The sequence below is a fragment of the Oncorhynchus tshawytscha genome, linkage group LG14 (assembly GCF_018296145.1).
Source record: "Oncorhynchus tshawytscha isolate Ot180627B linkage group LG14, Otsh_v2.0, whole genome shotgun sequence".
Lineage (NCBI taxonomy): Eukaryota > Metazoa > Chordata > Actinopteri > Salmoniformes > Salmonidae > Oncorhynchus > Oncorhynchus tshawytscha.
Genome location: NC_056442.1, coordinates 47,626,682 through 47,653,056, shown reverse-complemented (window position 1 = coordinate 47,653,056; position 26,375 = coordinate 47,626,682). Strand labels below are relative to the sequence as shown.

The 26,375-nt window shown below is 46.6% G+C and overlaps 2 protein-coding genes across 2 annotated transcripts in view; both read left to right on the top strand.

Moving 5' to 3' along the window:
* The window catches only part of LOC112267279 (roundabout homolog 2-like), a 410,580-nt gene extending 390,347 nt beyond the window's left edge, over nucleotides 1-20,233 (top strand). Inside the window, exons 28-29 of the mRNA XM_042296566.1 lie at nucleotides 18,062-18,259; nucleotides 18,404-20,233. Of these exons, the coding sequence (XP_042152500.1) occupies nucleotides 18,062-18,259; nucleotides 18,404-18,405 (200 nt within the window). The 3' untranslated portion in view covers nucleotides 18,406-20,233. The remainder of the gene's footprint in view (nucleotides 1-18,061; nucleotides 18,260-18,403) is intronic.
* LOC121839165 (nascent polypeptide-associated complex subunit alpha, muscle-specific form-like) overlaps nucleotides 20,044-26,375 on the top strand; it is an 8,796-nt gene continuing 2,464 nt past the window's right edge. The window contains exon 1 of the mRNA XM_042296565.1: nucleotides 20,044-20,071. Within this exon, the coding sequence (XP_042152499.1) occupies nucleotides 20,044-20,071 (28 nt within the window). The remainder of the gene's footprint in view (nucleotides 20,072-26,375) is intronic.

The window sequence follows — 26,375 nt, the reverse complement described above, 5'->3', positions numbered from 1 at the left end:
AGTTGACTGATAGTCAACAGAGTTCAGAAGGCCCTCCAAGTTGACTGATACACAGCAGCGTCCAGAAGGCCCTCCAAGTTGACTGATAGCCAGCAGAGTTCAGAAGACCCTCCAAGTTGACTGATACACAGCCGAGTTCAGAAGGCCCTCCAAGTTGACTGATACACAGCCGAGTTCAGAAAGCCCTCCAAGTTGACTGATACACAGCCGAGTTCAGAAGGCCCTCCAAGTTGACTGATACACAGCCGAGTTCAGAAGGCCCTCCAAGTTGACTGATACACAGCCGAGTTGACTGATACACAGCAGAGTTCAGAAGGCCCTCCAAGTTGACTGATAGCCAGCAGAGTTCAGAAGGCCCTCCAAGTTGACTGATACACAGCAGAGTTCAGAAGGCCCTCCAAGTTGACTGATAGCCAGCAGAGTTCAGAAGGCCCTCCAAGTTGACTGAGTTCAGAAGGCCCTCAAGTTGACTGATACCAGCAGAGTTCAGAAGGCCCTCCAAGTTGACTGATAGCCAGCAGAGTTCAGAAGGCCCTCCAAGTTGACTGATACACAGCCGAGTTCAGAAGGCCCTCCAAGTTGACTGATACACAGCCGAGTTCAGAAGGCCCTCCAAGTTGACTGATACACAGCCGAGTTCAGAAGGCCCTCCAAGTTGACTGATACACAGCCGAGTTCAGAAGGCCCTCCAAGTTGACTGATACACAGCCGAGGTCAGAAGGCCCTCCAAGTTGACTGATAGCCAGCAGAGTTCAGAAGGCCCTCCAAGTTGACTGATAGTCAACAGAGTTCAGAAGGCCCTCCAAGTTGACTGATACACAGCAGAGTTCAGAAGACCCTCCAAATTGACTGATACACAGCCGAGTACAGAAGGCCCTCCAAGTTGACTGATACACAGCCGAGTACAGAAGGCCCTCCAAGTTGACTGATAGGCAGCAGAGTTCAGAAGGCCCTCCAAGTTAACTGATACACAGCCGATTACAGAAGGCCCTCCAAGTTGACTGATAGACAGCAGAGTTCAGAAGGCCCTCCAAGTTGACTGATACACAGCAGAGTTCAGAAGGCCCTCCAAGATTGACTGATACACAGCCGAGTTCAGAAGGCCATCCATGTTGACTGATACACAGCAGAGTTCAGAAGGCCCTCCATGTTGACTGATACACAGCAGAGTTCAGACAGAAGGCCCTCCAAGTTGACTGATAGCCAGCAGAGTTCAGAAGGCCCTCCAAGTTGACTGATACACAGCAGAGTTCAGAAGGCCCTCCAAATTGACTGATACACAGCCGAGTACAGAAGGCCCTCCAAGTTGACTGATACACAGCCGAGTACAGAAGGCCCTCCAAGTTGACTGATAGCCAGCAGAGTTCAGAAGGCCCTCCAAGTTGACTGATACACAGCAGAGTTCAGAAGGCCCTCCAAATTGACTGATACACAGCCAGTACAGAAGGCCCTCCAAGTTGAAGGCCCAGAAGGCCCTCCAAGTTGACTGATAGCCAGCAGAGTTCAGAAGGCCCTCCAAGTTGACTGATACACAGCAGAGTTCAGAAGGCCCTCCAAGTTGACTGATACACAGCAGAGTTCAGAAGGCCCTCCAAGTTGACTGATACACAGCAGAGTTCAGAAGGCCCTCCAAGTTGACTGATAGCACAGCAGAGTTCAGAAGGCCCTCCAAGTTGACTGATACTGATACAGCAGAGTTCAGAAGGCCCTCCAAGTTGACTGATACACAGCAGAGTTCAGAAGGCCCTCCAAGTTGACTGATAGCCAGCAGAGTTCAGAAGGCCCTCCAAGTTGACTGATAGCCAGCAGAGTTCAGAAGGCCCTCCAAGTTGACTGATAGAGCAGAGTTCAGAAGGCCCTCCAAGTTGACTGATACACAGCAGCAGAAGGCCCTCCAAGTTGACTGATACACAGCAGAGTTCAGAAGGCCCTCCAAGTTGACTGATAGCCAGCAGAGTTCAGAAGGCCCTCCAAGTTGACTGATACACAGCCGAGTTCAGAAGGCCCTCCAAGTTGACTGATACACAGCCGAGTTCAGAAGGCCCTCCAAGTTGACTGATACACAGCCCAGAAGGCCCTCCAAGTTGACTGATACACAGCCGAGTTCAGAAGGCCCTCCAAGTTGACTGATACACAGCAGAGTTCAGAAGGCCCTCCAAGTTGACTGATAGCCAGCAGAGTTCAGAAGGCCCTCCAAGTTGACTGATACACAGCAGAGTTCAGAAGGCCCTCCAAGTTGACTGATAGCCAGCAGAGTTCAGAAGGCCCTCCAAGTTGACTGATAGCCAGCAGAGTTCAGAAGGCCCTCCAAGTTGACTGATACACAGCAGCGTCCAGAAGGCCCTCCAAGTTGACTGATAGCCAGCAGAGTTCAGAAGACCCTCCAAGTTGACTGATACACAGCCGAGTTCAGAAGGCCCTCCAAGTTGACTGATACACAGCCGAGTTCAGAAGGCCCTCCAAGTTGACTGATACACAGCCGAGTTCAGAAGGCCCTCCAAGTTGACTGATACACAGCCGAGTTCAGAAGGCCCTCCAAGTTGACTGATACACAGCCGAGTTCAGAAGGCCCTCCAAGTTGACTGATAGCCAGCAGAGTTCAGAAGGCCTTCCAAGTTGACTGATACACAGCAGAGTTCAGAAGGCCCTCCAAGTTGACTGATAGCCAGCAGAGTTCAGAAGGCCCTCCAAGTTGACTGATAGCCAGCAGAGTTCAGAAGGCCCTCCAAGTTGACTGATACACAGCAGAGTTCAGAAGGCCCTCCAAGTTGACTGATAGCCAGCAGAGTTCAGAAGGCCCTCCAAGTTGACTGATACACAGCCGAGTTCAGAAGGCCCTCCAAGTTGACTGATACACAGCCGACTGTTCAGAAGAAGCCCTCCAAGTTGACTGATACACAGCCGAGTTCAGAAGGCCCTCCAAGTTGACTGATACACAGCAGAGTTCAGAAGGCCCTCCAAGTTGACTGATACACAGCAGAAGGCCCTCCAAGTTGACTGATAGCCAGCAGAGTTCAGAAGGCCCTCCAAGTTGACTGATAGTCAACAGAGTTCAGAAGGCCCTCCAAGTTGACTGATACACAGCAGAGTTCAGAAGGCCCTCCAAATTGACTGATACACAGCCGAGTACAGAAGGCCCTCCAAGTTGACTGATACACAGCCGAGTACAGAAGGCCCTCCAAGTTGACTGATAGGCAGCAGAGTTCAGAAGGCCCTCCAAGTTAACTGATACACAGCCGATTACAGAACGCCCTCCAAGTTGACTGATAGACAGCAGAGTTCAGAAGACCCTCCAAGTTGACTGATACACAGCAGAGTTCAGAAGGCCCTTCAAGTTGACTGACACACAGCCGAGTTCAGAAGGCCATCCATGTTGACTGATACACAGCAGAGTTCAGAAGGCCCTCCATGTTGACTGATACACAGCAGAGTTCAGAAGGCCCTCCAAGTTGACTGATAGCCAGCAGAGTTCAGAAGGCCCTCCAAGTTGACTGATACACAGCAGAGTTCAGAAGGCCCTCCAAGTTGACTGATACACAGCCGAGTACAGAAGGCCCTCCAAGTTGACTGATACACAGCCGAGTTCAGAAGGCCCTCCAAGTTGACTGATAGCCAGCAGAGTTCAGAAGGCCCTCCAAGTTGACTGATACACAGCAGAGTTCAGAAGGCCCTCCAAGTTGACTGATAGCCAGCAGAGTTCAGAAGGCCCTCCAAGTTGACTGATAGCCAGCAGCAGAGTTCAGAAGGCCCTCCAAGTTGACTGATACACAGCCGAAAGTTGACTGACAGAAGGCCCTCCAAGTTGACTGATACACAGCAGAGTTCAGAAGGCCCTCCAAGTTGACTGATAGCCAGCAGAGTTCAGAAGGCCCTCCAAGTTGACTGATACACAGCAGAGTTCAGAAGGCCCTCCAAGTTGACTGATAGCCAGCAGAAGGCCCTCCAAGTTGACTGATAGCCAGCAGAGTTCAGAAGGCCCTCCAAGTTGACTGATACACAGCAGAGTTCAGAAGGCCCTCCAAGTTGACTGATACACAGCCAGAGTTCAGAAGGCCCTCCAAGTTGACTGATAGCCAGCAGAGTTCAGAAGGCCCTCCAAGTTGACTGATACACAGCACAGCAGAGTTCAGAAGGCCCTCCAAGTTGACTGATACACAGCAGAGTTCAGAAGGCCCTCCAAGTTGACTGATACACAGCAGAGTTCAGAAGGCCCTCCAGTTGAAGGCCCTCCAAGTTGACTGATACACAGCCGAGTTCAGAAGGCCCTCCAAGTTGACTGATAGCCAGCAGAGTTCAGTTCAGAAGGCCCTCCAAGTTGACTGATACACAGCCGAGTTCAGAAGGCCCTCCAAGTTGACTGATAGCCAGCAGAGTTCAGAAGGCCCTCCAAGTTGACTGATAGCACAGCAGAGTTCAGAAGGCCCTCCAAGTTGACTGATACACAGCAGAGTTCAGAAGGCCCTCCAAGTTGACTGATACACAGCAGAGTTCAGAAGGCCCTCCAAGTTGACTGATACACAGCCTGAGAGTTGATAGCCAGCAGAGTTCAGGCCCTCCAAGTTGACTGATACACAGCCCAAATAGTTAACTGATACACAGCCACATACAGAAGGAGCTCCAAGTTGACTGATAGACAGCAGAGTTCAGAAGGCCCTCCAAGTTGACTGATACACAGCAGAGTTCAGAAGGCCCTCCAAATTGACTGATACACAGCCGAGTACAGAAGGCCCTCCAAGTTGACTGATACACAGCCGAGTACAGAAGGCCCTCCAAGTTGACTGATAGCCAGCAGAGTTCAGAAGGCCCTCCAAGTTAACTGATACACAGCCGAATACAGAAGGCCCTCCAAGTTGACTGATACACAGCAGAGTTCAGAAGGCCCTCCAAGTTGACTGATAGCCAGCAGAGTTCAGAAAGCCCTCCAAGTTGACTGATAGCCAGCAGAGTTCAGAAGGCCCTCCAAGTTGACTGATAGCCAGCAGAGTTCATAAGGCCCTCCAAGTTGACTGATAGCCAGCAGAGTTCAGAAGGCCCTCCAAGTTGACTGATACACAGCAGAGTTCAGAAGGCCCTCCAAGTTGACTGATAGCCAGCAGAGTTCAGAAGGCCCTCCAAGTTGACTGATACCAGCCAGTTCAGAAGTCCAAGTTGACTGAGCCGAAGAAGGCCCTCCAAGTTGACTGATACACAGCAGAGTTCAGAAGGCCCTCCAAGTTGACTGATACACAGCAGAGTTCAGAAGGCCCTCCAAGTTGACTGATACACAGCCGAGTTCAGAAGGCCCTCCAAGTTGACTGATACACAGCAGTTGACTGATAGCCAGCAGAGTTCAGAAGGCCCTCCAAGTTGACTGATACACAGCAGAGTTCAGAAGGCCCTCCAAGTTGACTGATAGCCAGCAGAGTTCAGAAGTCCCTCCAAGTTGACTGATAGTCAACAGAGTTCAGAAGGCCCTCCAAGTTGACTGATACACAGCAGAGTTCAGAAGGCCCTCCAAATTGACTGATACACAGCCGAGTACAGAAGGCCCTCCAAGTTGACTGATACACAGCCGAGTACAGAAGGCCCTCCAAGTTGACTGATAGCCAGCAGAGTTCAGAAGGCCCTCCAAGTTAACTGATACACAGCCGATTACAGAAGGCCCTCCAAGTTGACTGATAGACAGCAGAGTTCAGAAGGCCCTCCAAGTTGACTGATACACAGCAGAGTTCAGAAGGCCCTCCAAGTTGACTGACACACAGCCGAGTTCAGAAGGCCATCCATGTTGACTGATACACAGCAGAGTTCAGAAGGCCCTCCATGTTGACTGATACACAGCAGAGTTCAGAAGTTCCTCCAAGTTGACTGATAGCCAGCAGAGTTCCGAAGGCCCTCCAAGTTGACTGATACACAGCAGAGTTCAGAAGGCCCTCCAAATTGACTGATCCACAGCCGAGTACAGAAGGCCCTCCAAGTTGACTGATACACAGCCGAGTACAGAAGGCCCTCTAAGTTGACTGATAGCCAGGAGAGTTCAGAAGGCCCAAAAAAGTTAACTGATACACAGCCACATACAGAAGGAGTTCCAAGTTGACTGATAGACAGCAGAGTTCAGAAGGCCCTCCAAGTTGACTGATAGCCAGCAGAGTTCATAAGGCCCTCCAAGTTGACTGATAGCCAGCAGAGTTCTGATACCAGCAGAGTTCAGAAGGCCCTCCAAGTTGACTGATAGCCAGCAGAGTTCAGAAGGCCCTCCACACTGATAGCCAGCAGAGTTCAGAAGGCCCTCAGAAGCCCTCCAAGTTGACTGATACACAGCAGAGTTCAGAAGGCCCTCCAAGTTGACTGATAGCCAGCAGAGTTCAGAAGGCCCTCCAAGTTGACTGATACACAGCAGAGTTCAGAAGGCCCTCCAAGTTGACTGATAGCCAGCAGAGTTCAGAAGGCCCTCCAAGTTGACTGATACACAGCAGAGTTCAGAAGGCCCTCCAAGTTGACTGATAGCCAGCAGAGTTCAGAAGGCCCTCCAAGTTGACTGATACACAGCAGAGTTCAGAAGGCCCTCCAAATTGACTGATACACAGCCGAGTACAGAGTTCAGAAGGCCCTCCAAGTTGACTGATAGCCAGCAGAGTTCAGAAGGCCCTCCAAGTTGACTGATACACAGCAGAGTTCAGAAGGCCCTCCAAGTTGACTGATAGCCAGCAGAGTTCAGAAGGCCCTCCAAGTTGACTGATACACAGCACAGAAGGCCCAGAGACTGATACACAGCAGAGTTCAGAAGGCCCTCCAAATTGACTGATACACAGCCGAGTACAGAAGGCCCTCCAAGTTGACTGATACACAGCAGAGTTCAGAAGGCCCTCCAAGTTGCCTGATAGCCAGCAGAGTTCAGAAGGCCCTCCAAGTTGACTGATACACAGCAGAGTTCAGAACGCCCTCCAAGTTGACTGATAGCCAGCAGAGTTCATAAGGCCCTCCAAGTTGACTGATAGCCAGCAGATTTCAGAAGGCCCTCCAAGTTGACTGATACACAGCAGAGTCCAGAAGGCCCTCGTAGTTGACTGATAGCCAGCAGAGTTCAGAAGGCCCTCCAAGTTGACTGATACACAGCCGCATACAGAAGGAGCTCCAAGTTGACTGATAGACAGCAGAGTTCAGAAGGCCCTCCAAATTGACTGATACACAGCTGAGTACAGAAGGCCCTCCAAGTTGACTGATAGCCAGCAGAGTTCAGAAGGCCCTCCAAGTTAACTGATACACAGCCGAATACAGAAGGCCCTCCACGTTGACTGATACACAGCCGAGTTCAGAAGGCCCTCCAAGTTGACTGATAGCCAGCAGAGTTCAGAAAGCCCTCCAAGTTGACTGATACACAGCAGAGTTCAGAAGGCCCTCCAAGTTGACTGATAGCCAGCAGAGTTCATAAGGCCCTCCAAGTTGACTGATAGCCAGCAGAGTTCAGAAGGCCCTCCAAGTTGACTGATACACAGCAGCGTCCAGAAGGCCCTCCAAGTTGACTGATAGCCAGCAGAGTTCATAAGGCCCTCCAAGTTGACTGATACCAGCCGAGTACAGAAGGCCCTCCAAGTTGACTGATACACAGCCGAGTACAGAAGGCCCTCCAAGTTGACTGATAGCCAGCAGAGTTCAGAAGGCCCTCCAAGTTAACTGATACACAGCTGAATACAGAAGGCCCTCCAAGTTGACTGATACACAGCAGAGTTCAGAAGGCCCTCCATGTTGACTGATACACAGCAGAGTTCAGAAGGCCCTCCAAGTTGACTGATAGCCAGCAGAGTTCAGAAGGCCCTCCAAGTTGACTGATACACAGCAGAGTTCAGAAGGCCCTCCAAGTTGACTGATAGCCAGCAGAGTTCAGAAGGCCCTCCAAGTTGACTGATACACAGCAGAGTTCAGAAGGCCCTCCAAATTGACTGATACACAGCCGAGTACAGAAGGCCCTCCAAGTTGACTGATACACAGCCGAGTACAGAAGGCCCTCCAAGTTGACTGATAGCCAGCAGAGTTCAGAAGGCCCTCCAAGTTAACTGATACACAGACGAATACAGAAGACCCTCCAAGTTGACTGATACACAGCCGAGTACAGAAGGCCCTCCAAGTTGACTGATAGCCAGCAGAGTTCAGAAGGCCTTCCAAGTTAACTGATACACAGCCGAATCCAGAAGGCCCTCCAAGTTGACTGATACACAGCAGAGTTCAAAAGGCCCTCCAAGTTGACTGATAGCCAGCAGAGTTCAGAAAGCCCTCCAAGTTGACTGATACACAGCAGAGTTCAGAAGGCCCTCCAAGTTGACTGATAGCCAGCAGAGTTCATAAGGCCCTCCAAGTTGACTGATAGCCAGCAGATTTCAGAAGGCCCTCCAAGTTGACTGATACACAGCAGAGTCCAGAAGGCCCTCCAAGTTGACTGATAGCCAGCAGAGTTCAGAAGGCCCTCCAAGTTGACTGATAGCCAGCAGAGTTCAGAAGGCCCTCCAAGTTGACTGATACACAGCAGAGTTCAGAAGGCCCTCCAAGTTGACTGATACACAGCCGAGTTCAGAAGGCCATCCATGTTGACTGATACACAGCAGAGTTCAGAAGGCCCTCCATGTTGACTGATACACAGCAGAGTTCAGAAGGCCCTCCATGTTGACTGATACACAGCAGAGTTCAGAAGGCCCTCCAAGTTGACTGATAGCCAGCAGAGTTCAGAAGGCCCTCCAAGTTGACTGATACACAGCAGAGTTCAGAAGGCCCTCCAAGTTGACTGATACACAGCCGAAGTACAGAAGGCCCTCTAAGTTGACTGATAGCCAGCAGAGTTCAGAAGGCCCTCCAAGTTAACTGATACACAGCCGCATACAGAAGGAGCTCCAAGTTGACTCCAAGTTGACGATAGACAGCAGAGTTCAGAAGGCCCTCCAAGTTGACTGATACACAGCAGAGTTCAGAAGGCCCTCCAAGTTGACTGATACACAGCAGAGTTCAGAAGGCCCTCCAAGTTGACTGATACACAGCAGAGTTCAGAAGGCCCTCCAAGACTGATAGCCAGCAGAGTTCAGAAGGCCCTCCAAGTTGACTGATAGCCAGCAGAGTTCAGAAGGCCCTCCAAGTTGACTGATACACAGCCGAGTAGCAGAAGGCCCTCCAAGTTGACTGAAGGCCCTAAGTTGACTGATAGCAGCAGAGTTCAGAAGGCCCTCCAAGTTGACTGATAGCCAGCAGAGTTCAGAAGGCCCTCCAAGTTGACTGATACACAGCAGTTCAGAAGGCCCTCCAAGTTGACTGATAAGGCCCCTCCAAGTTGACTGATAGCCAGCAGAGTTCAGAAGGCCCTCCAAGTTGACTGATAGCCAGCAGAGTTCAGAAGCCCTCCAAGTTGACTGATACACAGCCGAGTACAGAAGGCCCTCCAAGTTGACTGATACACAGCCGAGTACAGAAGGCCCTCCAAGTTGACTGATAGCCAGCAGAGTTCAGAAGGCCCTCCAAGTTAACTGATACACAGCCGAATACAGAAGGCCCTCCAAGTTGACTGATAGACAGCAGAGTTCAGAAGGCCCTCCAAGTTGACTGATACACAGCAGAGTTCAGAAGGCCCTCCAAATTGACTGATACACAGCCGAGTACAGAAGGCCCTCCAAGTTGACTGATACACAGCCGAGTACAGAAGGCCCTCCAAGTTGACTGATAGCCAGCAGAGTTCAGAAGGCCCTCCAAGTTAACTGATACACAGCCGAATACAGAAGACCCTCCAAGTTGACTGATAGACAGCAGAGTTCACTGATAGGCCCTTTCAGAAGGCCCTCCAAGTTGACTGATACACAGCAGAGTTCAGAAGGCCCTCCAAGTTGACTGATACACAGCAGAGTGAAGGCCCTCCAAGTTGACTGATAGCCAGCAGAGTTCAGAAGGCCCTCCAAGTTGACTGATACACAGCAGAGTTCAGAAGGCCCTCCAAGTTGACTGATAGCCAGCAGAGTTCAGAAGGCCCTCCAAGTTGACTGATAGCCAGCAGAGTTCAGAAGGCCCTCCAAGTTGACTGATACACAGCAGAGTTCAGAAGGCCCTCCAAGTTGACTGATAGCCAGCAGAGTTCAGAAGGCCCTCCAAGTTGACTGATACACAGCAGAGTTCAGAAGGCCCTCCAAGTTGACTGATACACAGCACAGCAGAGTTCCAGAGAGGCCCTCCAAGTTGACTGATACACAGCAGAGTTCAGAAGGCCCTCCAAGTTGACTGATACACAGCAGAGTTCAGAAGGCCCTCCAAGTTGACTGATACACAGCAGAGTTCAGAAGGCCCTCCAAGTTGACTGATACAGCAGCAGAGTTCAGAAGGCCCTCCAAGTTGACTGATACACAGCAGAGTTCAGAAGGCCCTCCATGTTGACTGATACACAGCAGAGTTCAGAAGGCCCTCCATGTTGACTGATACACAGCAGAGTTCAGAAGTTCCCTCCAAGTTGACTGATAGCCAGCAGAGTTCAGAAGGCCCTCCAAGTTGACTGATACACAGCAGAGTTCAGAAGGCCCTCCAAGTTGACTGATACACAGCCGAGTACAGAAGGCCCTCCAAGTTGACTGATAGCCAGCAGAGTTCAGAAGGCCCTCCAAGTTAACTGATACACAGCCGCATACAGAAGTTCAGAGCTCCAAGTTGACTGATAGACAGCAGAGTTCAGAAGGCCCTCCAAGTTGACTGATACACAGCAGAGTTCAGAAGGCCCTCCAAGTTGACTGATACACAGCAGAGTTCAGAAGGCCCTCCAAGTTGACTGATACACAGCAGAGTTCAGAAGGCCCTCCAAGTTGACTGATAGCCAGCAGAGTTCAGAAGGCCCTCCAAGTTGACTGATACACAGCAGAGTTCAGAAGGCCCTCCAAGTTGACTGATACACAGCAGAGTTCAGAAGGCCCTCCAAGTTGACTGATACAGCAGCCGATTCAGAAGGCCCTCCAAGTTGACTGATAGCCAGCAGAGTTCAGAAGGCCCTCCAAGTTGACTGATACACAGAAGAAGTTTGACTGATAGCCCTCCAAGTTGACTGATACACAGCAGAGTTCAGAAGGCCCTCCAAGTTGACTGATAGCACAGCAGAGTTCAGAAGGCCCTCCAAGTTGACTGATAGCACAGCAGAGTTCAGAAGGCCCTCCAAGTTGACTGATACACAGCCGAGTACAGAAGGCCCTCCAAGTTGACTGATAGCCAGCAGAGTTCAGAAGGCCCTCCAAGTTAACTGATACACAGCCGAATACAGAAGGCCCTCCAAGTTGACTGATACACAGCAGAGTTCAGAAGGCCCTCCAAGTTGACTGATAGCCAGCAGAGTTCAGAAAGGCCCTCCAAGTTGACTGATACACAGCAGAGTTCAGAAGGCCCTCCAAGTTGACTGATAGCCAGCAGAGTTCATAAGGCCCTCCAAGTTGACTGATAGCCAGCAGATTTCAGAAGGCCCTCCAAGTTGACTGATACACAGCAGAGTCCAGAAGGCCCTCCAAGTTGACTGATAGCCAGCAGAGTTCAGAAGGCCCTCCAAGTTGACTGATAGCCAGCAGAGTTCAGAAAGCCCTCCAAGTTGACTGATACACAGCAGAGTTCAGAAGGCCCTCCAAGTTGACTGATACACAGCCGAGTTCAGAAGGCCATCCATGTTGACTGATACACAGCAGAGTTCAGAAGGCCCTCCATGTTGACTGATACACAGCAGAGTTCAGAAGGCCCTCCATGTTGACTGATACACAGCAGAGTTCAGAAGTTCCTCCAAGTTGACTGATAGCCAGCAGAGTTCCGAAGGCCCTCCAAGTTGACTGATACACAGCAGAGTTCAGAAGGCCCTCCAAGTTGACTGATACACAGCCGAGTACAGAAGGCCCTCTAAGTTGACTGATAGCCAGCAGAGTTCAGAAGGCCCTCCAAGTTAACTGATACACAGCCGCATACAGAAGGAGCTCCAAGTTGACTGATAGACAGCAGAGTTCAGAAGGCCCTCCAAGTTGACTGATACACAGCAGAGTTCAGAAGGCCCTCCAAGTTGACTGATACACAGCAGAGTTCAGAAGGCCCTCCAAATTGACTGATACACAGCAGAGTTCAGAAGGCCCTCCAAGTTGACTGATAGCCAGCAGAGTTCAGAAGGCCCTCCAAGTTGACTGATAGCCAGCAGAGTTCAGAAGGCCCTCCAAGTTAACTGATACACAGCCGAATACAGAAGGCCCTCCAAGTTGACTGATACACAGCAGAGTTCAGAAGGCCCTCCAAGTTGACTGATAGCCAGCAGAGTTCAGAAAGCCCTCCAAGTTGACTGATACACAGCAGAGTTCAGAAGGCCCTCCAAGTTGACTGATAGCCAGCAGAGTCCAGAAGGCCCTCCAAGTTGACTGATAGCCAGCAGAGTTCAGAAGGCCCTCCAAATTGACTGATACCAGCCGAGTACAGAAGGCCCTCCAAGTTGACTGATACACAGCCGAGTACAGAAGGCCCTCCAAGTTGACTGATAGCCAGCAGAGTTCAGAAGGCCCTCCAAGTTAACTGATACACAGCTGAATACAGAAGGCCCTCCAAGTTGACTGATAGCCAGCAGAGTTCAGAAGGCCCTCCAAGTTGACTGATACACAGCAGATTTCAGAAGGCCCTCCAAATTGACTGATACACAGCCGAGTACAGAAGGCCCCCAAGTTGACTGATACACAGCCGAGTACAGAAGGCCCTCCAAGTTGACTGATAGCCAGCAGAGTTCAGAAGGCCCTCCAAGTTAACTGATACACAGCCGAATACAGAAGACCCTCCAAGTTGACTGATAGACAGCAGAGTTCAGAAGGCCCTCCAAGTTGACTGATACACAGCAGATTTCAGAAGGCCCTCCAAATTGACTGATACACAGCCGAGTACAGAAGGCCCTCCAAGTTGACTGATAGCCAGCAGAGTTCAGAAAGCCCTCCAAGTTGACTGATACACAGCAGAGTTCAGAAGGCCCTCCAAGTTGACTGATAGCCAGCAGAGTTCATAAGGCCCTCCAAGTTGACTGATAGCCAGCAGAGTTCAGAAGGCCCTCCAAGTTGACTGATACACAGCCGAGTACAGAAGGCCCTCCAAGTTGACTGATAGCCAGCAGAGTTCAGAAGGCCCTCCAAGTTAACTGATACACAGCTGAATCCAGAAGGCCCTCCAAGTTGACTGATACACAGCAGAGTTCAGAAGGCCCTCCAAGTTGACTGATAGCCAGTAGAGTTCAGAAGGCCCTCCAAGTTGACTGATAGCCAGCAGAGTTCAGAAGGCCCTCAAAGTTGACTGATAGACAGCAGAGTTCAGAAGGCCCTCCAAGTTGACTGATACACAGCAGAGTTCAGAAGGCCCTCTAAGTTGACTGACACACAGCCGAGTTCAGAAGGCCCTCCATGTTGACTGATACACAGCAGAGTTCAGAAGGCCCTCCAAGTTGACTGACACACAGCCGAGTTCAGAAGGCCCTCCATGTTGACTGATACACAGCCGAGTTCAGAAGGCCCTCCATGTTGACTGATACACAGCAGAGTTCAGAAGGGCCCTCCAAGTTGACTGATACACAGCAGAGTTCAGAAGGCTATCCAAGTTGACTGACACACAGCAGAGTTCTGAGGGGTCAAGACAAGCCCAGTTAGTCATTATCAGAGCAGTGTGAGGATGTTTGATGAGATATGATGCTTTAGTACTTGTACTAAATATATCTATAGACCTCTATATCTAGAGACCAAGTCAGAGCTAAATCAAATCAAATCAAATTTTATTTGTCACATACACATGGTTAGCAGATGTTAATGCGAGGGTAGCGAAATGCTTGTGCTTCTAGTTCCGACAATGCAGTAATAACGAGCAAGTAATCTAACTAACAATTCCAAAAAAAAACTACTGTCATACACAGTGTAAGGGGATAAAGAATATGTACATAAGGATATATGAATGAGTGATGGTACAGAGCAGCATAGGCAAGATACAGTAGATGATATCGAGTACAGTATATACATATGAGATAAGTATGTAAACCAAGTGGCATAGTTAAAGTGGCTAGTGATACATGTATTACATAAGGATGCAGTCGATGATATAGAGTATAGTATCAACGTATGCATATGAGATGAACAATGTAGGGTAAGTAACATTATAGAAGTTAGCATTGTTTAAAGTGGCTAGTGATATATTTACATCATTTCCCATCAATTCCCATGATTAAAGTGGCTGGAGTAGAGTCAGTGTCATTGACAGTGTGTTGGTAGTAGCCACTCAATGTTAGTGGTGGCTGTTTAACAGTCTGATGGCCTTGAGATAGAAGCTGTTTTTCAGTCTCTCGGTCCCAGCTTTGATGCACCTGTACTGACCTCGCCTTCTGGATGGCAGCGGGGTGAACAGGCAGTGGCTCGGGTGGTTGATGTCCTTGATGATCTTTATGGCCTTCCTGTAGCATCGGGTGGTGTAGGTGTCCTGGAGGGCAGGTAGTTTGCCCCCGGTGATGCGTTGTGCAGACCTCACTACCCTCTGGAGAGCCTTACGGTTGAGGGCGGTGCAGTTGCCATACCAGGCGGTGATACAGCCCGCCAGGATGCTCTCGATTGTGCATCTGTAGAAGTTTGTGAGTGCTTTTGGTGACAAGCCAAATTTCTTCAGCCTCCTGAGGTTGAAGAGGCGCTGCTGCGCCTTCCTCACGATGCTGTCTGTGTGAGTGGACCAATTCAGTTTGTCTGTGATGTGTATGCCGAGGAACTTAAAACTTGCTACCCTCTCCACTACTGTTCCATCGATGTGGATGGGGGGGTGTTCCCTCTGCTGTTTCCTTAAGTCCACAATCATCTCCTTAGTTTTGTTGACGTTGAGTGTGAGGTTATTTTCCTGACACCACACTCCGAGGGCCCTCACCTCCTCCCTGTAGGCCGTCTCGTCGTTGTTGGTAATCAAGTCTACCACTGTTGTGAGTCGTCCGCAAACTTGATGATTGAGTTGGAGGCGTGCATGGCCACGCAGTCGTGGGTGAACAGGGAGTACAGGAGAGGGCTCAGAACGCACCCTTGTGGGGCCCCAGTGATGAGGATCAGCGGGGAGGAGATGTTGTTGCCTACCCTCACCACCTGGGGGCGGCCCGTCAGGAAGTCCAGTACCCAGTTGCACAGGGCGGGGTCGAGACCCAGGGTCTCGAGCTTGATGACGAGCTTGGAGGGTACTATGGTGTTGAATGCCGAGCTGTAGTCGATGAACAGCATTCTCACATAGGTATTCCTCTTGTCCAGATGGGTTAGGGCAGTGTGCAGTGTGGTTGAGATTGCATCGTCTGTGGACCTATTTGGGCGGTAAGCAAATCGGAGTGGGTCAAGGGTGTCAGGTAGGGTGGAGGTGATATGGTCCTTGACTAGTCTCTCAAAGCACTTCATGATGACGGATGTGAGTGCTACGGGGCGGTAGTCGTTTAGCTCAGTTACCTTAGCTTTCTTGGGAACAGGAACAATGGTGGCCCTCTTGAAGCATGTGGGAACAGCAGACTGGTATAGGGATTGATTGAATATGTCCGTAAACACACCGGCCAGCTGGTCTGCGCATGCTCTGAGGGCGCGGCTGGGGATGCCGTCTGGGCCTGCAGCCTTGCGAGGGTTAACACGTTTAAATGTCTTACTCACTTCGGCTGCAGTGAAGGAGAGACCGCATGTTTCCGTTGCAGGCCGTGTCAGTGGCACTGTATTGTCCTCAAAGCGGGCAAAAAGTTATTTAGTCTGCCTGGGAGCAAGACATCCTGGTCCGTGACTGGGCTGGGTTTCTTCCTGTAGTCCGTGATTGACTGTAGACCCTGCCACATACCTCTTGTGTCTGAGCCGTTGAATTGAGATTCTACTTTGTCTCTGTACTGGTGCTTAGCTTGTTTGATAGCCTTGCGGAGGGAATAGCTGCACTGTTTGTATTCAGTCATGTTACCAGACACCTTGCCCTGATTAAAAGCAGTGGTTCGTGCCTTCAGTTTCACACGAATGCTGCCATCAATCCACGGTTTCTGGTTAGGGAATGTTTTAATCGTTGCTATGGGAACGACATCTTCAACGCACGTTCTAATGAACTCGCACACCGTATCAGCGTATTCGTCAATGTTGTTGTCTGACGCAATACGAAACATCTCCCAGTCCACGTGATGGAAGCAGTCTTGGAGTGTGGAGTCAGCTTGGTCGGACCAGCTTTGGACAGACCTCAGCGTGGGAGCTTCTTGTTTTAGTTTCTGTCTGTAGGCAGGGATCAACAAAATGGAGTCGTGGTCAGCTTTTCCGAAAGGGGGGCGGGGCAGGGCCTTATATGCGTCGCGGAAGTTAGAGTAACAATGATCCAGGGTCTTTCCACCCCTGGTTGCGCAATCGATATGCTGATAAAATTTAGGGAGTCTTGTTTTCAGATTAGCCTTGTTAAAATCCCCAGCTACAATGAATGCAGCCTCCGGATAAATCGTTTCCAGTTTGCAGAGAGTTAAATAAAGTTCGTTCAGAGCCATCGATGTGTCTGCTTGGGGGGGGATATATACGGCTGTGATTATAATCGAAGAGAATTCTCTTGGTAGATAATGCGGTCTACATTTGATTGTGAGGAATTCTAAATCAGGTGAACAGAAGGATTTGAGTTCCTGTATGTTTCTTTCATCACACCACAATATACTACAATATAGCTACAATATACTTACCTGTAGCAGGGTATGTCACAGCAGGTCAGAGCCACAATATACTGACCTGTAGTAGGGTATGTCACAGTAGATCAGAGCTACAATATACTGACCTGTAGCAGGGTATGTCACAGCAGGTCAGAGCTACAATATACTTACCTGTAGCAGGGTATGTCACAGTAGGTCAGAGCTACAATATACTGCCCTGTAGTAGGGTATGTCACAGTAGGTCAGAGCTACAATATACTGACCTGTAGCAGGGTATGTCACAGCAGGTCAGAGCTACAATATTTCTGACCTGTCAGTAGGTCAGAGCTACAATATCTGCCCTGTAGGTCAGAGCTACAATATACTGACCTGTAGCAGGGTATGTCACAGCAGGTCAGAGCTACAATATACTGACCTGTAGTAGGGTATGTCACAGTAGGTCAGAGCTACAATATACTGACCTGTAGTAGGGTATGTCACAGTAGGTCAGAGCTACAATATACTGACCTGTAGTAGGGTATGTCACAGTAGGTCAGAGCTACAATATACTGACCTGTAGCAGGGTATGTCACAGCAGGTCAGAGCTACAATATACTGACCTGTAGTAGGGTATGTCACAGTAGGTCAGAGCTACAATATACTGACCTGTAGCAGGGTATGTCACAGCAGGTCAGAGCTACAATATACTTACCTGTAGCAGGGTATGTTACAGCAGGTCAGAGCTACAATATACTTACCTTTAGCAGGGTATGTCACAGCAGGTCAGAGCTACAATATACTTACCTGTAGCAGGGTATGTCACAGCAGGTCAGAGCTACAATATACTGACCTGTAGCAGGGTATGTCAAAGCAGGTCAGAGCTACAATATACTGACCTGTAGCAGGGTATGTCACAGCAGGTCAGAGCTACAATATACTGACCTGTAGCAGGGTATGTCGCAGCAGACACTAACCCCTCTGTAGTTGCCTTTCTCCCCTTCAAAAGGGTGTTAGCTGAGGGACCCATGTGTGAGCCCACACTGCCTGCTGGCACCAACACACTGCAGATGTCATTAGAAGGGAGGTCTGCCAACAGACTCTCTGTCTCACTGTAGCACCTTCTGCAACCACCACCACCCCGCCTATCCACCTGCACCTGCCCAAACACATACCTAGCCCCATAATGAATCTATAAACCACCATGTTGTAAAACGCTCTATCCTTTTGTTGCCCCTCCCCATGTCATTTCAGTGAATGAGAATGTATTCACCTTCCCAGCCCCACAGGAGCCCTTTTTCTTCTTGCAATGCACGTATTATAAGAATGTATTGGTAATTTACCTGCCTGGTAAAATTAAGGTTAAATTAAAAGAAAAAAGTGTCAACTTCCCGACTACAATCAGGGTTAGTAGTGACAATATGAATTGTTTCCCCCTGTGTGTTTGTCCAGAAGCGGGGTGCCTGCCCCCCTACAGTAAACCCTCGTTCCCCTCCCCCGGGGGCCACAGCTCCTCTGGGACAGCCTCCTCCAAGGGCTCCACAGGGCCACGCAAGGGAGAGGGGCCTCGAGTGCCACACCAACGGGCTGCCACAGACCATAGCGACTACCTGGGGACCAACGGACCTGGACATTACGCGGGCGAGTTATGTACGTATTACACCATTCTTGTTTACCATCTTATTGCAAAAAGGCATTGTGATACTATAGGTAACTATATTGATTTAATGTATAGCATTTTGACAAAGATATTGCTTTGTCCTGACATTGCTGTTCTCTCTGTCTCTCTCACAGAGTGACCTGCCTGCAGTAGGATCTGAACTGAACTGGAGAAAGCCTCGTCGTCCTCATCAGAATGAAGCCTCACCCGACTGGTGCAATGAACTTTGTCTTTCTTTGTGTATTATCAGAGGAGAGGAGCAGGAAGATGACGATGATGACCACCATAACAGAACTGTAAATGTGATGTATAAACACAGACATACATGCGGTACATCCCACTATGTTGTTGTCCTCAACTAAATGATTTCTCACCTCCCACCTTTATTTTTTTTTTCAGTCAGACAATAGCAACTAAACAAAACAGTTAAAACATCTATATGAGAAAACTCATTTTCAAAATAACCTTACTTGGGGAAAAAATGGAATCTTGTTTCCTGTAAATAGATTATTTACGTTGTTGTTGCATTGCTATGCAAGCCTACTTCAGTTTTAGTGTCCTCTTGGTTATATCTAGTCATTTGTATTATATTTGAATTGATAGGCTGTTGTGCCATAAAATAATTGTTTTATAATCCATCATTTGTTAATAGTTATCATTGATTCATTATTATAATTATTATTATTAATTATTGTTTTTTTGCACTGTGATTTTTGGTGATAAGCACAAAAGCATAGCTCCTACTGACAGGAAGAAAAGGACCAACATTTGAAGAGGAGTTTCTGTAGAGAAATGAGAAATTATATACTAATGTACAGAGAGATATTAAAGAGTGAGGGGTTGCTTATGGACAGCAACTAAATGGATGCCCATTCCCAAGTTAGGACTAATCAGAAAGAAGATGGGGTTTGTTAGTGTCTTTGAGGTAGGGGACCAGAGAAGAGGCAGAGAGGGGGGAGGCTTGTTCAATGTGTACAGAGGCTATGAGCAAGATGATGACTTGTCTCTCCTCTAACTATGAGTTGATTATTGGATTAGCTTCGATCCTACATGATCTGATTCTATTGTAAACTGTATAGTCCTACAAATGGGCTGATATAGACTTGTTAGAGCTGGCAGTTGTGAGGATGTTCAAGCATTGTCTTGTTTTCAGAACATAACACAGCCACAATGGACGTCTAGCTGGACCCTCATCTTCATTCCAGCGTTTGAACACAATTTATTTGATTCTATCTTCATCTCATCTTCTTTGATTCTATTTTCATTGAATTCTAGAGTTTTTGTTTTCATCCGAAGATCATTTGTATAATCCGTTTGTATAATCTGAAGCCACAGCACTTAAAATACACTATGAAGAGCCTCAAAGCCATGGTTCAGAAGGTCTAATCTATAATCTAACACTGACAAAGGACTTCCTTTTGATCATCCCTTCCTTTTGATAAACTCTGGATTGGGTTGAACCCAGTTGTAGAAATAACTAACATTGATACTAAAGGATTTCTCTATTGCCAGGAAAGAAGATTTAGGATAGGTCCTTTTTTTTGTCCAAAAGTCAAAATTTTATTTTGTCATCCATTTTAAATTATGTTTTCTTAATTTAGAGCACTCAATGTACTCCACATCCATGGCATCCCATGGAAAACAACACAGTGGCCTGTTTTGTATCTGTTTCAGTCGGAGCACTGCAGTCCCTACCCTGAAGTATGGTACTGTGTTCTGATTAGCATACAATAGAGCACTAACTAGACTCCCTATTGGGACTCAAATTCCCAGAATGCATCAGATAGTGGAGAGGAAGGCAGGTAGAGTACAGTCAGAATGGAGAAGAGCCACCTGCAGTAGCAGATCCCACTGCCTCTGTCTCTACTACATTGACCACTACTTTCTATCTGCCTAACAGTCACAACACGTGTTCCTTCTGCCGGCCACATGGATCTATTCAGCCTCAGATGTTCAATTTGTATCTTTTCAAACAATGTTCTTATCCTTTTTTTTAAAGCCTGTTTGTTTGTATGCCTTTTATGGACTTAAAAGTACTGCTTAATAATGTTTTCAAAATCAACGTTCACAATTTTACTGGTTCAGTGTTTCTTTTGTGTCTTCTTTAGTACTGCTTAATGTTGATAAAAGGAGAGTCGGAAAGGAAACTGAAGGCGTTGTCAGAAATGCTGTTGTACTGTCACGTTTATGTCACTGTCATATCACATCATCAACCTAGTGGCCAGTGTTCTGGAAATGAGGTGCAAGGAGTATCTCAGGTTATTTTACATTCTGGCGGTGTTCATGTATGTGTGTATATATGTGTATATATTCATATGCATCTCCACTCAGTTATTTAATTCCAGTTTCATTGTTGAAAGATATCCCCCTTTTATGTACGATGCTGTCCTGTTTCATTTATTTTCGCCAGTGGTTTTAATTCCAAGTTTAAAGTGCTGGTCCATCCACCTTAAGGCAAGATGTCAGTAACAGAACATACCAAATTAATATCGATATTTCTAATGTCTAATGCGTTTTTGTCTTTTTAATACTCATGGTTTTCCTTTAAATCACTGTGTTGTTGTTTTGTATTTATTAAAATGATAATAAAAAGGTATATTGTGAAATATGCATAAAGATTTGTGGAATATTAAAAGAAATGTCTTTTTTTTCTGTTGGAGAAGGCCCGGGGATGGGCTACTCCAGTCCTCAGGGGCGGAGTACTGCCACACTTTGTCCCCATCCCTAGCAAACACAGCTGATGAAAATAATTGCATTCAAAACTGAAGGTCATGATTGGTTGATCATTGGAGTCAGGTGTGTTAGTGGGGGCTGAGGCAAAAGTGTGACACCAATCAGGCCCCCTGAGGACTGGAGTTGCCCATCCCTGAGCTAGGCCAAAAGGACTTGATGGTCTCTCCAGGTGCAATGCTGAGTCATTAGTTGTCAGAGATACCCGAGTCACTCGGTCCTGCATGTTATCTACTCTGCTTCCTCTCATCTCAAAACAAAAGAAACTAAAACCTTTTCCAAACACAAACAGCGATATGTTCCTCATTTGCTTGATACGACAAGAGATACAAATGTTCTTTTTTGGGAGGTTGAGAAGTACTTTCCCTCTCTTTTGTTACTTTTCTCAGTATTGTTGGATCTGTGTGTTGCCTTTTTGCAAAAAAAGAGGATTAAAGAAAGGCAAAAATAGGAAGTTGTCTTTCTTTACAGTGTGGGGCAAGGTGATACCCTCTCTCCAATCCTATTCATACATTCTCATATCTTTCCTGTAAACAACCTTCTGTATTCACTTGCATGTCCTTGTCCAAGAACAAGATAACTTTTACAAGTCCCATCCCCATGTCCTGTAAGATAAATCAAAGTTATTTTCTTTCCTTGTACCTGGATCACTACCAACAAATAAAATATTAAAACAAATGTGAACCCTTGCCTTTCACTCTGTTGATTGACAAGGTGTTATACACAATATCATTATCATTCAAACTCAGCTGGAAAGTTCCTGTACCATTTTTACATTGTTTGTCATCTTGAGGCTTTCTGGACATATTTTGTTCCAAGAGAAAGAGAAAAACTCTGAAGTCTCTATAAAGAATAGTGTCGTTATTGGTGTTTTCCTTCCGTGATGTGTGTGTGTGTGTGTGTGTGTGTGTGTGTGTGTGTGTGTGTGTGTGTGTGTGTGTGTGTGTGTGTGTGTGTGTGTGTGTGTGTGTGTGTGTGTGTGTGTGTGTGTGTGTTGTGTTTGCGAGAGGGTGCCTGACTCAGCTGTGCTTTTCTATGTCAAAGCAATCAACATTCCAGACAAATCCATCAAATCATTGAGACAGTCACACTCGCTTTGATTAACACTTAACTTAAAAAACGTAGAACTGTGGCTCAGATACTGCCTTTTATCGTTTTTACTTTTTGAACACCGAGATGTGACCAAATAGAGTCAGCAAAGGTGGCAGAATGAGGCATTGATAACCGATTGGAGGGAAAACTCATCCAAACCGTCTCCTTAACAAGTCCATTATTGCAACTTGTTTTCTGTTACTGTATTAAGCTAATGTCTCATCTGAATGTTAGGTTACACTGTCCCATCATTTGGTATGTTCTGTATATGTGTTCTTACGGGCTGCTTTGTGTGATGTTCTCCTTAGTGTAGACAGACCTCCGTCCAATTTGTAATGTGAAAGCCAGTTAGTCTGATGGCATTAAGGAACGATGACTCATGTAATTAAAAACCAATAAAAGGCTGTTATAGTTCGTTAAATAATTTCATTATCCCATTCCCTCTCTCCGCACCACCTAAATGACAGAAATTATTCATGTTAATATTTTTCTGCTCTCTCTACATTTCTCTCACTCTTGCCCCCCCCCTCACCCGTTCTCCTCCTTTCTGACTCTCTTTCTCTCTGTTCTGAATTCTCTATGTCTGGAACTTTAAACCAGGCAAGTATATGGGTACCTCAACCCTATAAGGGGTATTTCCAGCCAACAGCTTGAGGAATAGACAATCCAAATAGCTCCCCACTCTCCTCTAAAAAAACACACCTACAAGTATGCGTTTGTAAGAGAAAGTAAGTTACGAAAAAGTTACATTTGCCATTCCATAAAACTCCCTAAATCACTACTCACCCTCTCAATCCTCTCTTTTTCCCTCTCAATTCAATTCAAAGGGCTTTATTGGCATGGGAAACATGTTTACATTGCCAAAGCAAGTGAAATAAACAAACAAAAGGGAGAAAAAAAGAGAAACATTTGTAAACATTACACTCACAAAAGTTTTTTCAAAATATAGACATTTCAAATGTTATATTATTCTCTCTCTGTATCTCTCTGTCTCTCTTGCTCTCTCTGATTCTCTCTCAATGCAATTCAATTTAAGGGCTTTATTGGCAGGGGAAACATATGTTAACATTGCCAAAGCAAGTGAAGTAGAAATTAAACAATAGTGAAATAAACAACAAAAATTAACAGTAAACATTACACTCACAGAAGTTCCAAAAGAATAAAGACATTTCAAATGTCTTATTACGTCTATATACAGTGTTGTAGCAATGTGCAAATAGTTAGAGTACAAAAGGGAAAATAAATATTTACAATCGTGTTGTTCTTCACTGGTGGCCCTTTTCTTGTGGCAACAGGTCACAAATCTTGCTGCAGTGATGTCACACCGTGGTATTTAACTAGTAGATATGGGAGTTTATCAAAATTGGGTTTGTTTTTGAATTCTTTGTGGATCTGTGTAATCTGTGGGAAATATGTCTCTAATATGGTCATACATTGGACAGGAGGTTAGGAAGTGCAACTCAGTTTCCACCTCATTTTGTGGGCAGTGTGCACATAGGCAGACCTGGCTCTCAAGAGAAGTCAGGCTATAGTTGACTTTCTCAATAGCAAGGCTATGCTCACTGAGTCTATACATAGTCAAAGCTTTCCTTAAATTTGGGTCAGTCACAGTGGTCAGGTATTCTGCCACTGTGTACTCTCTGTTTAAGGCCAAATAGCATTCTAGTTTGCTCAGTTGTTTTGTAAATTCTTTCCAATGTGTCAAGTAATTATCTTTTTTTTCATGATTTGGTTGGGTCTAATTGTGCTGTTGTCCTGGGGCTCTGTAGGGTGTGTTTGTGTTTGTGAACAGAGCCCCAGGACCAGCTTGCTTAGGGGACTCTTCTCCAGGTTCATTTCTCTGTAGGTGATGGCTTTGTAATGGAAGGGTTGGGAATCGCTTACTTTTAGGTGGTTGTAGAATTTAACCACTCTTTTCTGGATTTTGATAATTAGTGGGTATCGGCCTAAGTCTGCTCTGCATGCATTTGTGTTTTACGTTGTACACTGAGGATATTTTTGCCGAATTCTGCGTGCAGAGTCTCAATTTGGTGTTTGTCCCATTTTGTGAATTCTTGCTTGGTGAGCAGACCCCAGACCTCACAACCATAAAGGGCAATGGGCTCTATGACTGATTCAAGTATTTTTAGCCAAATCCTAATTGGTATGTTGAAATTTATGTTCCTTTTGTGGGTTCTATAACTGATTCAATTATTTTTTTGACAGATATTAATGTGGAAGTTACCTGTGGCGCTGATGTTTAGGCAGAGGTATGTATAGTTCTTTGTGTGCTCTTGGGTGTCTAGATGGAATTTGAATTTGCGGTCCTGACAACTGGACCTTTTTTGGAACACCATTATTTTTGTTTTACAGAGATTTACTGTCAGGTCCCAGGTCTGACTGAATCTGTGCAGAAGATCTAGGTGCTGCTGTATAACCTCCTTGGTTGGGGACAGAAGCACCAGATCATCAGTAGACATTTGACTTCAGATTCTAGTAGGGTGAGGCCAGGTGCTGCAGACTATTCTAGTGCCCTCGCCAATTCGTTGATACAGTTTAAGTCAGAAGTTTACATACACTTAGGTTGGAGTCATAAAAACGTGTTTTTCAACCACTCCACACATTTCTTGTTGACAAACTATAGTTTTGGCAAGTCGGTTAGGACATCTACTTTGTGCATGACACAATTAATTTTTCCAACAATTGTTTACAGACAGATTTTTTCACTTATAATTCACTGTATCACAATTCCAGTGGGTCAGAAGTTTACATACACTAAGTTGACTGTGCCTTTAAACAGCTTAGAATATTCCACAAAATTATGTAATGGCTTTTGAAGCTTCTGATAGGCTAATTGACATCATTTGAGTCAATTGGAGGTGTACCTGTGGATGTATTTCAAAGCCTACCTTCAAACTCAGTGCCTCTTTTCTTGAGATAATGAGAAAATCAAAAGAAATCAGCCAAGACATCATGAAAAAAATTGTAGACCTCCACAAGTCTGGTTCCTTGGGAGCAATTTCCAAATGCCTGAAGGTACCACGTTCATCTGTACAAACAAAAATACGCAAGTATAAACACCACGCAGCCGTCATACCGCTCTGGAAGGAAACGCGTTCTGTCTCTTAGAGATGAACGTACTTTGGTGCCAAAAGTGCAAATCAATCCCAGAACAACAGCAAAGGACCTTGTGAAGATGCTGGAGGAAACAGGTACAAAAGTATCTATATCCACAGTAAAACTAATCCTATATCGACATAACCAGAAAGGCCGCTCAGCAAGGAAGAAGCCACTGCTCCAAAACTGCCATAAAAAAGCTAGACTACGGTTTGCAACTGCACATGGGGACAAAGATCGTACTTTTTGGAGAAATATCGTCTGGTCTGATGAAACAAAAATAGAACTGTTTGGCCATAATGATCATCATTATGTTAGGAGGAAAAATGGGAGGCTTGCAATCTGAAGAACACCATTCCAATCGTGAAGCACAGGGGTTGGCAGCATCATGTTGTGTGTGTTTTGCCTCAGGAGGGACTGGTGCACTTCACAAAATAGATGGCATCATGAGGTAAGAAAATTATGTGGATATACTGAAGCAACAACTCAAGACATCAGTCAGGAAGTTAAAGCTTGGTCGCAAATGGGTCTTCCACATTGAAAATGACCCCAAGCATACTTCCAAAGTTGTGGCAAAATGGCTTAAGGACAACCAAGTCAAGGTATTGGAGTGGCCATCACAAAGCCCTGACCTCAATCCTATAAAATATTTGTGGGCAGAACTGAAAAAGCGTGTAAGAGCAAGGAAGCATACAAACCTGACTCAGTTACACCAGCTCTGTTAGGAGGAATGGGCCAAAATTCACCCAACTTATTGTGGGAAGCTTGTGGAAGGCTGCCCAAAAGGTTTGACCCAAGTTAAACAATTTAAAGCCAATGCTACCAAATGCTAATTGAGTGTATGTAAACTTCTGACCCACTGGGAATGTGATGAAAGAAATAAAAGCTGAAATAAACCATTCTCTCTACTATAAATCTGACATTTTACATTCTTAAAATCAAGTGCTTTTCCTAACTGACCTAAGACAGGGAATTTTTACTAGGATTAAATGTCAGGAATTGTGAAAAACTGAGTTTAAATGTATTTGGCTAAGATGGATGTAAACTTCCAACTTCAAATGTATATATGTTGAAGAGGGTGGGGCTCAAGCTGCATCCCTGTTTCACCCCACGGCCCCGTGGAAAGAAAAATGTGTGTTTTTTGCCAATTTTAACCGCACACTTGTTGTTTGTATACATGGATTTTAC